The sequence below is a fragment of the Telmatherina bonti genome (genome assembly GCF_933228915.1).
Source record: "Telmatherina bonti genome assembly, chromosome: 10".
NCBI lineage: Eukaryota > Metazoa > Chordata > Actinopteri > Atheriniformes > Telmatherinidae > Telmatherina > Telmatherina bonti.
This window is the reverse complement of record NC_136628.1, coordinates 20,114,051-20,129,648: the sequence shown is the minus strand read 5'-3', so window position 1 is coordinate 20,129,648 and position 15,598 is coordinate 20,114,051. Positions and strand designations below refer to the sequence as shown.

General features: G+C 37.2%; 1 protein-coding gene across 1 annotated transcript in view; it reads right to left on the bottom strand.

Moving 5' to 3' along the window:
* rxfp2a (relaxin family peptide receptor 2a) overlaps window positions 1–15,598 on the bottom strand; it is a gene marked incomplete at both ends in the record, with an annotated part of 82,730 nt that overhangs the window by 13,935 nt on the left and 53,197 nt on the right. The window contains 5 exon segments of the mRNA XM_079247922.1: window positions 4,758–4,832; window positions 5,355–5,426; window positions 8,695–8,766; window positions 10,635–10,709; window positions 13,591–13,662. Of these exon segments, the coding sequence (XP_079104048.1) occupies window positions 4,758–4,832; window positions 5,355–5,426; window positions 8,695–8,766; window positions 10,635–10,709; window positions 13,591–13,662 (366 nt within the window).

Here is a 15,598-nt window from a genome sequence, read left to right as displayed (position 1 = left end):
ACTCCTCTTTGGGGTATTCATTTATTTCTTATCGTATTTATTTTTTTGTTATCATTGTTGTAATGCTGTTCAACTGTAATCCCTAGGAATGTCATGACTTTGTGTAGTGGTGAAACCAATGTAAGTAAACAAGAAAAAAATAGCAAAAAACAAAGTAATTAGCTCTGATTTGTGAGATCACTCCATCGGTACTGAGCGAATGTATGGGCAAAGACTTCCCCAACGCTGTTGCACAGAGTCTGTCTTTGTATTTAAATCAACTTTAAAATGTTTCACTTTGGTGAAACATGGAGGACAAGGACAAGTGAGGCTTGGCTTTAAAGCTTAAAAACAATCCTCCACAGGCATGTTTTGAACAGACTGCAGGGATGTTCAGAATACAAACAAATTAAATTTTGTGAAACCCGAATCAGTGATGAGCACTGTGGTTTCACAGCCAAGAAGGTTTCTGGTTAGATCCCCTGCTGGGGGGAGGTTTGAACAGTGGCCTTTTCGTGTGGAGTTTGCATGTTCTCCCTGTGTATGCGTGGGTTCTCTCCGGGTACTCCGGCTTCCTCCCACCGTCCAAAGACATGCATGTTGGGTTAATTGGTTACTCTAAATTGCCCATATGAACCCCACCTTTTGCCCAAAGATAGGCTCCAGCTTCCCTGCAACCCTTAATCGGACTAAGCGGTTCAGATAATGAATAAATGGACAAATACTTGTATATATGTTCACACATTTGCACATTTTGCAACAAAAGCAATGGCAAAAAGGCTAGTTGACATTTTTTTGCAGAATTTTGGTGATAGTCTGATATTTCTTCTTTTCCGTTTCAGTCAGGCACAATTTACTCTATATGTCATGACATTTTGTCAACCCACACAGCTGAAAATGAAAAGAGGACTGTAAGTGAACAGTCTCAATAAATAAAAGTCTCTCCTGCTGAACATGGATCATGGAAGTGATTTCTTTTTAATATCCATATAGCAAGCGGAGGAGGTCTAGTAAGTAAAGTGTCTCAGTTTTCATTGTTCTGCTTCTTTCTGTCTGCATTAATCTGTTTAGATGAGTGCTTGATCTGCACTGAAATATTTCATTCAGATTTAAATTTCAAATATTATTTCTGCGAGTAATTAATGACTAAAATGCTACTTTTAACCTAAATAAAATCTTTGCCAAAGACAAAAGTCCTGACAAGACAGGCAATGACACATGGCTGACTAACAGATAATAAACTTAATCAGCCACATTTTATTTGTGACATGTCTTTCTAAGAAACACTGGGGGAAATTATTTAGTTTGATAAATCCGTCCGCTTGTCCGATGACCGCTAGGATGAGTTCCAGTCCTTGTGACCCTGAAATGGATGACGCATGTATTGAAAAGGAATAAATGAATAGTTGTTCTTTGGTGGCCTGGCCCTGTCAAGTACAAACTTTGATCAGGTGAAAGTTTGCTCTATATCTTAGTATGTAATCTCTTTTTTCTTAATATATTGTTTTTAAATCAATCCTTTCCTGAATTTTCTCTGAACTATTCCAATCTATACACATCTTCAGTTATTTAGGAGCTCTACCAAAGCACTTCATTCCCCTGCAGTCCATGTATGGGCTTGGATATCCCTGCAGCTGTTTATCGGTCAGGCAACACATGAGTATGAAGGCTAAATATGACTAATACAAAAGATTAGACAGCTCTTTAGAGTGTGATGTGAACATCGTAAACTATGGTAATCTGAATGGAATAAGCACATCTTCAGGAAAAAAACATTACAACAAAGAAGACATTGCTAACAGTTTTAAGCAGGATGTTACAGTTATTTGCCACTTATTGTCTTATAATTCTGTTTAAATACAAATATAAAACACACAGGGCCTTGTGACCCTGAACAGGATGATGCATCAACTAGTGTTCTTAACCCTTTACAGCCCAACCCAAAAACAAAAGGGGTAAAATAAAGTCTCTTCTTTTCTTAAAATGAACATTTGCTTAATGCCCAAATAAAGACAGGTGTCATCCTGTGGGCATTTAAGAAAATGCAAAGAAAAAATTTTTTTGTAACCATATATTAGCGTGTCATATGTCCAAATGATTAAAGTGCATTAGACTGTATAAACCAGTGGGCAGAAGACAAGTATCAGATTGTGCACAACAGGGTTTTTAGCCAGGTTTTTACCATAAAAAGATGTAAAAGGTCTCAGAAATTGGTATGTATCAAATACAGTACATATGGCGTTAGGCAGTTAAGGGATGGAAAAAACGATCGTGCTTTGATGGGATTCCCTCATTAACTGCAGAATTTTTCACAGTTAAATTTTAATTAGTCGAAAGAGCCAACAAAACTGATAAAGCAGAGAGAGAAAGCTAAACATATACCAATTAAATCAGCTTATAATTAAGTTTGAGCCTTGTCCATGTCTGAACAGATGACACTACCATGTGAAAGGCTGCATGAAATGCATTCGTTCAAGTTCATTTAAACTTGCTGAAATTGTTAAAGTTTGGTTAATAGAGTATGAAATTAAAATGTTTGTGAGGGTGTCCAGTTTTTCCAATTCCAAGGAGGTTTAATTCACACAAAGGCTCCCTTTGATTGAAAGTTTTGTACAAAGGTCTGTATGCAAGGCTGAAGGAGGAGAGCTTAGTAAGCTTGTATCACCCCAGATGAGCTAACAGGTACCAAAAGGCCAAGCTCAAGCTGTTGCAGAAGCTCAAAAGGATTTCCAGCTAGACATAGCTAGCTCTTAGCAAAGGCCATATAGGTGACTGCCTCAGGCATCACACACTGGAAGGGGCGGCACTGTGAGACGTCAAAAAACAAAAAAAAACAAAAAAACAAAAACTTCCAGCTGGTGCCATTTCCTTGTGCACTGTTTTCAAAGTAAAAAGTCAACAGGTACAGAAAAATATTAACAACACCCCCACTCCTTGTTTGTCATTATTTGATTGACTTTGCCAGAACCCTGTGTGCTGCACGAGAGGGATGCGGCGAGTTATGGGTGTCAACAACTGTCACTCAGGAGTGGCTCTCAGAAAGTTTGGAAAAGAGGAGAGTAAAGAGTTTCCAGGGTAGAGTTATGTGGTTTAGCTAACATTAAAACACAGATAAGTAGTGTTTCATATATACCAGCTGGAGGCTAGCTAAGCTGAAATACAGCAGTTTCCTCATTATTATTTTTTATTATTATTATTATTATTATTATTATTATGATTATTATTATTATTATTAGTATTAGTATTAGTATTAGTATTAGTATTAGTAGTAGTAGTAATATCATTATTATTATTATTTTTATTATTATCATGCAAAAGTTTGGGTTCCTACAAACTGTGTGCTTTCAAATATTTTGTAAAAAAAATCAACTAGGAAAGCTAAGATTTCAGAACTAAACTGGTATTTCTCATGAAAATGTTAAAACCATTGTTATGAAAAACAGGAGGGAGGGGGGTTTCCCAGTCATTCTTGAGATGGCCCTGCAGTTGAAACTTCTTCAATAAAGATTCATGGCAACAGCAGAGTGACTGTCAGGAGATTCACATCAAAGCATAAAAATTCAATACTGCAATTAACTTCTTAGCATGTTCTTTCCGTGGTAGAGATGATTAAAAGGCTTCCTTTAGTTAGTTAAACTACATCAAAAGCCTCAATAAAGTCCTTATAGGATGCATTGATCACCAGCTGATTGGTGGAAGAGTCCTTTACCACTTTTTATTTGCAACATGACTTTCTGGGATTAAAATTGAGATTTAAATATGCTTTTGGTGAGCTTGTCACATTTGGCAGAAATGATGTGATAAGACAGCTTGAAACAGACAATGCTCAGAAACAGAAACCAGTCTCAGCTCAAAATGCTCTCTGACCAGACAAAACAGACCAGACAAACACACAACAGACTGCATGCCAAATGCTTCTTTAGCATCGTATTAGGCTCAGATGGATGACTCCCTACACAGATATATGTCATTAGTCTACTGATGCAGATCTCTTTTATTGACTTTTGTTTTGCCCAGTGGCTCTGAGATAAGGTAATATTTCATTGTTTTTTTTTGTAATTATACTTTACTTGAGAAAGTATTATTGGCATCAATAGCCAACATGACCTATATTTTTAACAATGAAAACACCAGAATGCTGCTCAGTGTGGTGACTTCTGCAGGTTTACTGTTCCTTGGGATTTAGTGCTGCACATGATGGAACTAAGACAGAATGTTGTCTAAGTTTGCTCTCAAAACATAAAAAAAAACCAAAAAACATTGCATTTACATGTTGATCAAAGTATTCTTTGCAGATAATAAATGAAGCATACTTTGCTCGGGGAAGTATTGTAACCATGGAATCAAGAAACAAAGACAGCTATTGATAAGTAACTGCAAAACATTTAAGATGTAAATATACCTTTTATGACATTCCAATATCAATAAAGTATGAAAATCTCCACATTCACAGACAAGCTTGACTCTGATTAGGAGTAAAAATACATAATTAGTCCCTCTACTCAATGTATTAATTCATCCCACATGGTTTTTCTAGTGTTGACAGGTGAGTGCATGTGTGTTACCTTCACAACTGCTTTCTCATATATTCTCATTAATTCTAATATCCAGTGGGAGTCATGTTTTATTTAATCCTACCTAAAAACTACAGCTCCAAAGTTTTCTTTTTTAGTTTCCTTTCTTTTAAGATGTTTTTACTTTAATCTACTTCATCTGTTTTCATACTGAAGATTACAAAGTATGTCTTTCCACTGAAAAACAAAATACTAGTTACTTACAGTTTCAGGAGGGACTTGGAGAGACTCTTAAAGGTGTTCTTTGGCAGATCCCTGATCCTGTTGCCGGATAAATTCCTGAGAAGGATGCAAGAAACAGAAAATATGTAAAACCAGCAAAGTCATAATGTTACGCTTGTTGATTCACAGGTCATTCAATGTACAAATGTGAACTAAATAGTCAGATAAACATGCAGACGTAAAAGTTATAGATATTTGCATAAAATGAACCAAAAGTCTTTGACCTTGCATCAGCTGTTATATTGTATGTTAATGACTTGTAAAATTATGTTAGTGTAAATATGCTCTGTATTAAAATTTAAATCCTTAATATTTACAATATGAATCCTCAATATTTATTCAATATTATATATCTTTTTATTTTTCAGTAAACACAATGTTTCATGTTCTTAATTGGCTCATGTGAGATCAATGATAGGTGTTAATAACTAAATTTTGGTCAGGTTTTGGAAATCCATTTAGTGAGAGGCAATGCAGACATTTAGGTCCTTAAATGAAAGCTGTTATTGGGTTGACCAAGCATGTGTAAGCTGATGTTGAAAGAATTACACAAAGTAAGACAAAGGAACAGTTACTTACAATTCAGCCAGTTTCCACATAGACTGGAAGGTGTTTTCAGGAATTCTTCTGATCCTGTTGTCCATCAGTAATCTGAACGGGACAAGAACAGAACTGCTGTCAGAAATCATCCCGTGTGATTCAACGTGCCATGTCAGCTCACTGGAGTGTTTATCTGCTGTGGTTGGATACAATTTAATCTACAGCAGCACTCACTTTATAACTTCCAATTAAGGTTTGGACACACTGATTCAGTGCTGGCTCTGTAGTGCAGTTTAAAAAACAAAACAAAAAACATCATCGGAAGGAGGTTTACTGCATTCCTGTTGCTGTCTTACAGTACAAGCCAGATAGATTTACCACTAGAAAACTAAAAAAAAAACCAAATCAATTGTATGTGCATGTAACACATATCTGGAACAATCTAAGACTGAAAAGATGAAGTGATGATGCATAAAATGATTTTTTTTCCTGATAATTTTCAGTATTCTTGTATTTAATGGTCATAAATCATTTCAGATAAAGCAGGAGTTTGCATGTGTTGCACATTCTGCTCCTCATTTGTAATCTTCATCATTGTTTTTTATTTTATTGTTGATTTTTTTCAATTTTGCAAAGTCCTTCACACTAATTTTATAATTTATCATCATTACTCCATTTACTAACAATATTTGAGATCATAAAATAAAACAGATTTATTTTATTTTTCATTCACTGGTAAGTTTCACTGCTTTCCTTTCACCAAACTATGTTTCTTTTAACTGTTTCTTTGTGGTTTAAGGGGCTACAGATCAACCCTGGTGCTGGAAATGATAAAAAAGAAACATGCTGTGTGCAGCTGCTTATATGAAGCGTTACTGCTGGTGTGAGATTGCACTTGATCAATCAGGAGCATTAGAAAGGGACATCACCATCAGACCAACTAAGAGCAAGTGAAAGCACCATGAAATTACTTCCAGCAGCTTCAGTCAGTCGACAATCTGATGAAGGTAAAAGGTAAAAGTTCCTCTACTAGATCAAAACTTTTTTAGTCTGAAACTGCAGAATGAATCTCAAACCAAACTGAGCAAAAATAAATGCAATATATTCTACACATGAATTTAACAAGATTTGTTATCATCATGATTTACAGTTTCATGGCAAAACCCAGCGAGGCAGATTCCATGCGTTGAACCCATAGACTGTATAAAGAGATGGACGGAGCCTCCGTGATGTCACCAGTAGGTTTCTGAAGAGCTGAATTGAAGTTCGGTGGGCAGTTCCTACCATCGCCACAGCGTCATGGCAGCGTCATGCGCGTCGTCTTGCCCGGAAAATACAAATATGGGCAAAGAGGTGGAGCCGAGAGGGGGGCTGTGAGTGTCATGGTGGATGATTGACATCTAGCAAACTCCGAGCTTTCTGTAGCTAAAAGCTAACAGAGCTAACCAGGAGATAACAGGAGCTAACAAGCTAACGGAGGTAAGTGGGCTAAAGCTAAGTCACATTGTTAACCGGCTAAAAACCGCGGTTGTTCTACGTTCTTCTGACTTGAAGCCGGAGATTGGTACCTGTCAATCAAAAGAACACGCCCCTAAATTTGCCGAACTTCGAGATTAAATTACTTTTAAAGGGGCGAGTTAGAAAAAATTCACTCCCCCCAAAGTTGTCATGAAGGTAAATCTGACCTATAAACTGAAAATGGATTTTTGAACCAGGCTGTAAACATGTCTATGTCTGCTGTGAAGTTTGTCTTTTTAACATGGGAGTCTATGGGGATTTGCTCAGTTTTGTAGCCAGCCCCTAGTGGATGAAGGGGGAACTGATGTTTTATGCACTTCCGCATAGGCTTCACTGTTAACCGCCGGAGGCTGCTTGGTTGAACCTTTCGCATCCCCACCAGTGAGTTTCAGGTGTCAGTTTCAGGCCCAGAAGTTTTGTGTTCCAAAATATTTTTCCAGTGGGAAAACCTTTGTCTTCATCATATTTCTGTCATGTTCCTTTGCTTTCAGAGAAACTTAAAACAATCATTTATTTTATGGAAAATGTTGGCAACTGTAATTACACATACTTTGGATGACTGAAAGTGATGTGTACTGTTGTCAAACAGACTGTCTTGGCGCATCTATCTCTCCCAGGGCTTTGTTATGTGTTCCTCTGTCATTATTTCAATTTTGTGAGGTTATTTAACTTTTACTCATGCAAAAACAACGGGTAAATCCGTTGTTTATAAGAAACTGATGTGTGTTAAGTGACCTAAAAAGCCCAAAATCTTGTATTTGTGCATTCTTTGTTTTCAGATTGTGTATATGAACTTTCAAAAATAAAATTTTTCTGCACATATTTCACATCACTCTGTCCCAATGGCATCGTGTTGATATATTCCTTTTTGGGTTACCTATGAGCGCAATGCTTATATGCTGTTGTGCGGCTTTCCTTTGGGAAACGAAAGGGAAAAGTAGTTTTTTTTAACTTCTTTTCTGTTTTGATAAGCGCAACAGATCAAATTGTTTTTGCATCGATCATTGGTTGCTGCCTGAGGGTAAGTAAGTTTCCTCTGTGTTTGCTACTGAATATCCTGACATTTGAGGAGGATACGGTCTTGTCTGACCCATTTCTACTAATGTAATGGAACAGCTGCCAACTGCTGAGCATCTGTTGTATTTTGTATGACCAAAGATACAAGGGGGAGAGGCGATGGAAATGAAGGAGAAAAATGTGCATTGAAGGAATCTAGTCTTCTCCTAAGAGAAATAATGGCTGGAATTTGACAAATAAATAAATAAATCATATATGATGAGCAACTGGATATTAAAAGTCCACAATGTATTTTTAAACAGAACAGGACTGTCAAAACTTCATGTGCTGCAGTAGAGAAACTGAGCATGAACAAGCATGTCATTTTCACTTGATGGTCTAACATGATCAAATTTCCTGAACTTATACTGAAAAAAATATTTCAAAGAGATCTGACTATGCGATTAAACAGTGATGTGATTATTCCAGTACTAAAGTTGAATGACAGTCTATGAAAGATCAAAATGAAATGTGAGAGTGAATGAATGGCTCACTATCACACATGCATAATGCCAGAGTGTTCTGAAAGACTGAAGCTCACTCCTGGAAGAAAAATCAACAAAAGCAAACAGCCTTAAAGGGAGAAACATGACTGCTGAAAGTACGACAGAAGTACTAGGAGTGTTTGAAGGGGCTACACATAGGAGAGCTGTTCATCTGCTTTTTCTGAGCTGGTAAGCTCCCCACATGGAATGTCAACATTGCAAAAGAAAAAAACAAAAAAAACCCAAAAAAAACCCAGAAAGCCTCCTAAAAGTGTGTATGGAGCACCTGTTTTGATGACATTTCAAAGATATATACTTACAAAACCTCAAGTTTGCTGCATGTCTTTAAGATGGAGTAGTTCAAAGTTTGAATGTGGTTTCCCTCGAGATCCCTGAGAGCAGACAAGTCAGAGGTGGGACAAAAAAAAAGAAAAGAAAAAAAAAGAAAGAACATGTCATCATAAACAGACACAAGTATTTAAATACAAATAGTCTGTAGTATTGCATGCAGAAATTTGGCCACGTACAGAATTGTGGGTCTTCAAATAAATTTTGTTTTTTAATCGACAAGGAAAGCCGAGATTCTTAAAAAAAAAAAAACATGTGATGCGTGTTTAACAGCTTTTTGACCCCTGGAAGGTTCTGAACAAATGAGTTCCAGCAAAACCAAGACAGCCAAACATCAATACATGAAGCAGGGAGACTACTTAGATCGACACACAAAAGGCCATCAGATCTGGTTATAATTGAGACAGCACGGAGACCTAACCTAATAAAATCCAAACCACAAAAACAGAACTGCCAAACCCATCGCTAAAACAAAACAAACAAGAATATTAAATCATACAAAAGTCAAAGATTGCTGCTGCAGAAGCGGAGAAGAGGGAGGAGAATAATGCTGTACTTGGATAATCACAGAGGTGCACAGTAGCACAACTCACTAGCAAGCTTATGTGGATGTGTATATTCATGAGACTGTCAGTAAACACACAAACTGCTAACATGTGACCGGTACAAGACAGGGCAAAACAGCCCCAAAAGAAACAGACTACTCATGAAAAGATACTTCTTATCAACACACAAGTGACCAGTTGTGAGTAGAAAACCATCTACACAGGTGATTACATCTCCCGAACAGTTACTGCTCTCAACCAGATCCTCACATCCACTTGTGATCTGCTGAAACAGACTTAACGAAAGGCCAAATGACACAAAAATGCAATATGCTTGCCAAATAGTAAGGTATGTCTATACAGAGGTGCAATTATAAAAGTACTAGCTCACCTGAAGTATTGTTCCTGATCTGAAAATAAGTACTGGTATATCAATACGTCTCCAAAGAGGTAAAAGATCATGTGACACAAAAAAGGCCAAAAACAGCCCTGCTCTCATTGTATCCAACAAAACCTGTAAACCTAGAAAAACCTGGTTAACTTTTAAAAAAAGAGATTTTTCAAATTGCTTTTTGTTATTGTTATTATTTTTAACAGATCAAAGCAGTAAAAATGTGTATTTTCAGTCGCACCACAGACCATCAAAATCACCAGATACATTTTACATCCATACCTGCTACAACTCTACCAGTACCAGGATAAGGGGTATGAGACGAGTACCAAAAAGTGCAAAAAAAAACCCAAAAACCAATCATGTAAAAAAAAATAAAGAATTTTGCTTTAAACTTTATGCTTTTTAGAATTTAGGTCACATTTTGATTATTTATTCACAGAGAGAGAATAATTCAAGCAGGACTGTGAAAACTTGCATGCCAGTAGTGTGTTTACACATCTATGCAATTTTATGAAAAAATCCTCATTCCCTCCCAAAAATGAATGAAGGAAACCCATGATGTGTGTCTGTTATTCAGCTGACAGGAGAGGCGAGGCAGCGGCGTGAATACAAGCGCTGCACTGGGGCATGCTCCTAACACAGTGATATAAAAGATACAGCTAACATAAGGTCATTACGAGTGTCTGCCTCATGCTGCTGATGTTTTCCACTCGGCGTGACCCAAAAATAGCTGGTCAAGCCGACCGGTCACAGTGACATCAGCAGAAGCTGCCTTTCAATCAGGAGGACCCTTCATTACAATGTCAGCTGAGCAACACTGTCTGCTACCACCATTAACCAGTGTGGTTTTTAAGCGCACACACAAACACGCATCCACTCAATCAATAAATTATTTTGTGCTCAGAAATTTAGTGAATCCCACACACACATACACTACACACCTGCATACACACAAGTACACTGTCAGACTCACAGCCAGTCCAAGGCAGGCAAATGTTGACAGAAACTCGGATGAGGAAGCTGCTGCAGGGAGGTGTACACCATGGATCTGTGGACAAGACATTTTATGGCAAAACAGATCACAAAAAGGGAAAAAAAAATAGTTGTTACCCTGATGACCTTGAATTATTACTTTAATTTAAGCAAATATTTCCTGCCCATGTCAGCCCTATAAGGTGGAATGTGGTTGTATTGGTCAGATGTAAGCCATGATAGGAAAGCAGCAACAGCTGGAGATGTCTGGATGGAATCCCGTGATGTGGAAATAGTCACTCTGACTGTCACATATTAAACTTGCACCAGTGGTTTTGTAGATCGGCTGCGATGCTGCTAAGTGGCTCCCCACGTCTCAGGAATGAAGTTTTGTGATGAATAAATGTGACTTTTCTGTGCCGTGACCTTGAATCTGAATGCTTTGTTTTGGCTCTGTCAGTAAAAATACCTTCACTAAGGTGATAGTGTGGAAGAAATTATTCAGTTTTCAGAGTAGTTTTCACATTCTGTCTTTTGAATAAAATCAGAAATGGTGCAGAACAACACAGGGTCTTTCCTTAATTTGGACAATTTGGTTTCCATGAATGATGAAAACGCCTCACTTGCAAGGACCAAAACTTATAAAATGCAACAATCCAGCTATCATTTGATGCTTGAGATCTCTTTGTTTTTCAACACAGAATTCTAATATTATATTATTCCACAGAGCTTATCTCTCTTAAAGTGAATTTCAATCAAATACTATAGCTTTTTTTTTTTTAAACAAGTACATGGGATTTTCTTTTTTATTTTGGAGTTATGTGTTTAGCTTTTTATTGATTAGTCATGTTCTCTGCACTTGGTAATATTGTTTCTTATAATGTTTATCATTTTTAAATTTTGTGAGCGTGTCTGCAAACTAAGTCTCCCACCAGGAATAATAAAATGAACTGCCCTGAAGTAAATGAATAAAAATCACCTATAAGTTGGAGAGTTTTCCAAAACTGTACTGGGGCCCAGCTGTCAAATGGTATCTTATCAAAGCTTGATATTAGTCTGATTATAATAACTGAATATGTGTTTCCAGGTTGTCCTGTACAGAGAATATAAGAGATGAATAAAGTACAGAGATGCCAAGAAAACTGCAAACCAGCTCTGACAGCTACTGTAAAACTAAATTTGACCTTTTTTCTGACGTACTGTCTCCATGTGGTCCCAGGGACTATAGAGTTGTCTTACGAGTTGATACGAGGGCTTAGTTTTTTAGATAGTTGCATGTTGAAATTTGCTCTTAAGCATGACTGGGAAGTCTAAAGAATAGGAGTTCAGCCTACATTTTCCCATAGATATTAATGATATAGTAACCAACACAGTTTTTGTAGGCTTACAACAACATCCTGAAACAACGTCATGTTTCATGCTGCAACTCTTAAGATAAATGTGAGGAGAGTTTTAGCAGACTTAGATCAGAGACTCTAATTCCAGAGATAACTCCAGGGAGGTACAAACACGCTTTGGAGGGACAAACATAATGAGCGAACATTTACGAGGCTTTAAATTTCAGGCATGAACATCAAAAGGACATTTAATGAGATGGATCTCTGCTCGGAACACAACTCAAAGTGAGAATCACTCCAGCTGTCAAACACGAACAGGCAGGTGCGTAGCTCACAACTTCTTCATGTGGTAAAATTAAGACGGGGAGAGGCAATATTAGTATCTCAGTTTTGTACTATGTGCAACTCCAACAGCTCATCTGAGGTCACCGAGGAAAAAAAGGTTGAGAAGAGAGGTTAATTGTTAAAATGAGTTGATATCATGTAAATAATCCCAAGACTTCACAAAGAGAGGTTAATATACTTTAATCTGATTAACTGTTTTCATTGGAAAAAAAAAAAAAAAAAAAGCCTGCATTTTACTTTGAAATAACTATAGAAGACAATTTGATATAAATAGTAATGACCCAGGTTTCCACCAGCACTTGAATGCATGATGTATTTGTAAGACTGTAAGAACTCTGGTCATGAGAATCCAACATCCAGAGCAAACTGATACATGCATATATATAGTTTGCTCTATGCACACCAGGAGATGCACATGCACAGCTTTAACAACTTGTAAGCAATGGAGTTTTTTTGGATGCAAAAATTAAGTTTAGGGTGAAAATTGTGAGGATTAACTGACCTGATGATTTCATATTTTACCTGAAACTTTGTCAGTCGCGAAGCAGTCGTGCACGCAGCCGAGATATTTTAGGTTTTTTAAATTTTTTTTTACTGTTTTGAATAGAAATCTAATTAAATATATTTTCTCAGACATTAATAAAGCTGAATTTACAACATTAATGTCTGTGTCTCTTATTTGGTTAAGTCATCCACTCAAATATATTTATATAAAAAAAAAATGTTGCTTTTTAAGCAACATATTTTTTTGTAATCAAAATGTAATTAATCTAGACTAATTAATTGCAAAAGCTTCCAATTATCATTATTATTATTTTTTAAATAATAAATAATCCACACCCCTACCCATAAAGTAATGCTAAGTGATCTGGCAGGGCAAAATCTCCATTCATGCTTGTAATTCTGGATAACTACTTTAATGCAGTTTATACTGAACGTGAAGTGAAATAAAATAAGAAATGCACATTTTGTGAAAGCTATGTATGAAAACTGTATGACCACAAAGTATTTCGGGTGAAACTCAAAACGTTCCAGCATGATTCACACTTTAAGATATAAATAATACACATAAAAGAAGGATGCGTTTAATCCTTCTATATCACATAAACACCTTCGCAAGTTGACCAGTGTTATGAATCTTTGTGGTCCAACTAACAGATTTACTTTCCTACACTTCTTACATTCAGGAATGTGGCAGTTCCTGAAAAGCACATGTTGGTTTTTGTCATTAAATACTTTTATTCCATATAAATGGATAGAAAGTAAATAACTCACAAATACATGAGGGAATGAAGCCCAATGAAGGTATCCTGGGACAAACTGCCAAGTGGGTTGTGATCCAATATCCTGGCAGAGAAAAACAAAATCTCCTGAGTTATCCTTCTGAGTTTACCACAAACAACAAACTGGCACAGTTGTGAGACCAATAAGGGAGTCAGCTGAAGACATTGAGAAAAGAATGTAAATCCAGTCCAAGTACAAATCTGCATTTAATCTAAATATAAAACCTTCAATCTAGGATTACCGGGATAATCTCTGCAGATTCCAACTTCACAACTTCTAAAAAAATGTTTTAGCTGGAGATTAAGGAAAATATATAAAATAAAACTCAACGCAAATCTAATTACTTTCAACATAAAAGCTGCTGTTCTGTTGGTTAACATATTTTCAGCAGAGTCCCCTCATAATGCTGCAAAGACAAGTCATGCTGCAATAGAAAGAATAGAATAGAATAGAATAGAATAGAATAGAATAGAATAGAATAGAATAGAATAGAATGTATTTATTGACATTATACAAAGCATAATGCAATTTATAAAAGCAGCTCTTTAACTGCACAAAAATAAACACAATGTACAAAAGCAGGATAAGAACACAATATAAATAACACAACAAACAAACAAAGGCACTAAAGTCACAGAGAGCAGTATAGGTCACATGACTGCAGGTTTGAGTGTGTTTGCTTTGGCTCTCATGGACCTGTAGAACCTGCTGGAAACCTACAGGCAGAGGTGGCAATTCCTGGTCCAGAAAGTAAAAGTCCTGTCATGTTTTTGGATCTACCTATACATTTAGAACAGGTGTTTTCACTAACAGGCTTGTTTACCTAGCAAGTAGCTCTGCTCATTAAATTCAGCTCATTTGGTGGCTGGTCGGAACAGCTGCCAGACAGGACTTTTACTTTCAGGACCAGAATTGCCACCTCTGCCTACAGGTCACAAAAAAACAAATGAGTGGTGTTATTTTTGTGCCTGGCCCTACCAATACAGTTGTGTATTGTGTGTGCAGATGTTCTTTGCTGAGCACATTCAGGAAGTGTAGCCACTGCTGGGCCTTTCTTGGCCTGTACTGTGCTGTTCACAGAGCAGGTCTGCAGAGATGAGAACACCATGGTACTGGAAGGACTGGACTCTCTCCATACATTTGCTGTTGATGTACAGTGTAGGGGGCTGAGGCAGCTTTATTCCACCTAAAATCCAGATAAGTTTCTTGGTTTTTGTGATGCTTAATGCAAGGCTGTCCAGTGACCACCATTTACAAATTCTCAGGACCTTTTCTCTGAAGGCTGCCTCATTTCCAAACCCCACTGGAGTTTGTTGATGGCGCCTAGCAGCAAGGTGCCATGTTTACATTTACATCTGAGGGTGAATAAACGGCAGTAATGATGACAACAGTTTGCTCTCTAGGTTTTAAAGTGGTCTGCATCTCACCAACATGAACTATATGTCAGGCCAACAGTGCTGTTGTTATATCAACCACCATGCACAAAGATGCGCTCCACTCCCTCCTCCGCTGTTCTTTCCGGAGCCACTGCGTGTACGTTCTGCTAGCTGCACCATAGCATCAGGAATTTGTGAATGTAGCCAGGTCTCTGTTGTAATGAGCACAAAGAATTCACGAACATGGCAATTAGTGGTGAAGGATCGACAGCTGATAGCGACTGGTCCCGGAAAAAATTCACCCACATCATTAACACTTATCCTCAGCAGATGGGTACCAGTTTGATTATTGTTTTAAAAATCCCACTGGGAAACAAAAGCTATATCCACAGCTGTACATGTTTACAACTGGGCTCATGGCTCAACTTTTCATGATCTCTGCAGATTTAAAAGCAACAGGGGTATTTGTTGTTGTGAGGGTTCCTGAACCACAAACTTAAAAGGGAAGCCCAGATGTTTAAAGTTTTGCCCATCTAAGGATAATCTTGGCAACTGCATCCTGATAAGTAATAAAAGAGTCCCTCCAGCTCTCTAAACAGTATAAAATCACAGAGCGCTTAGCA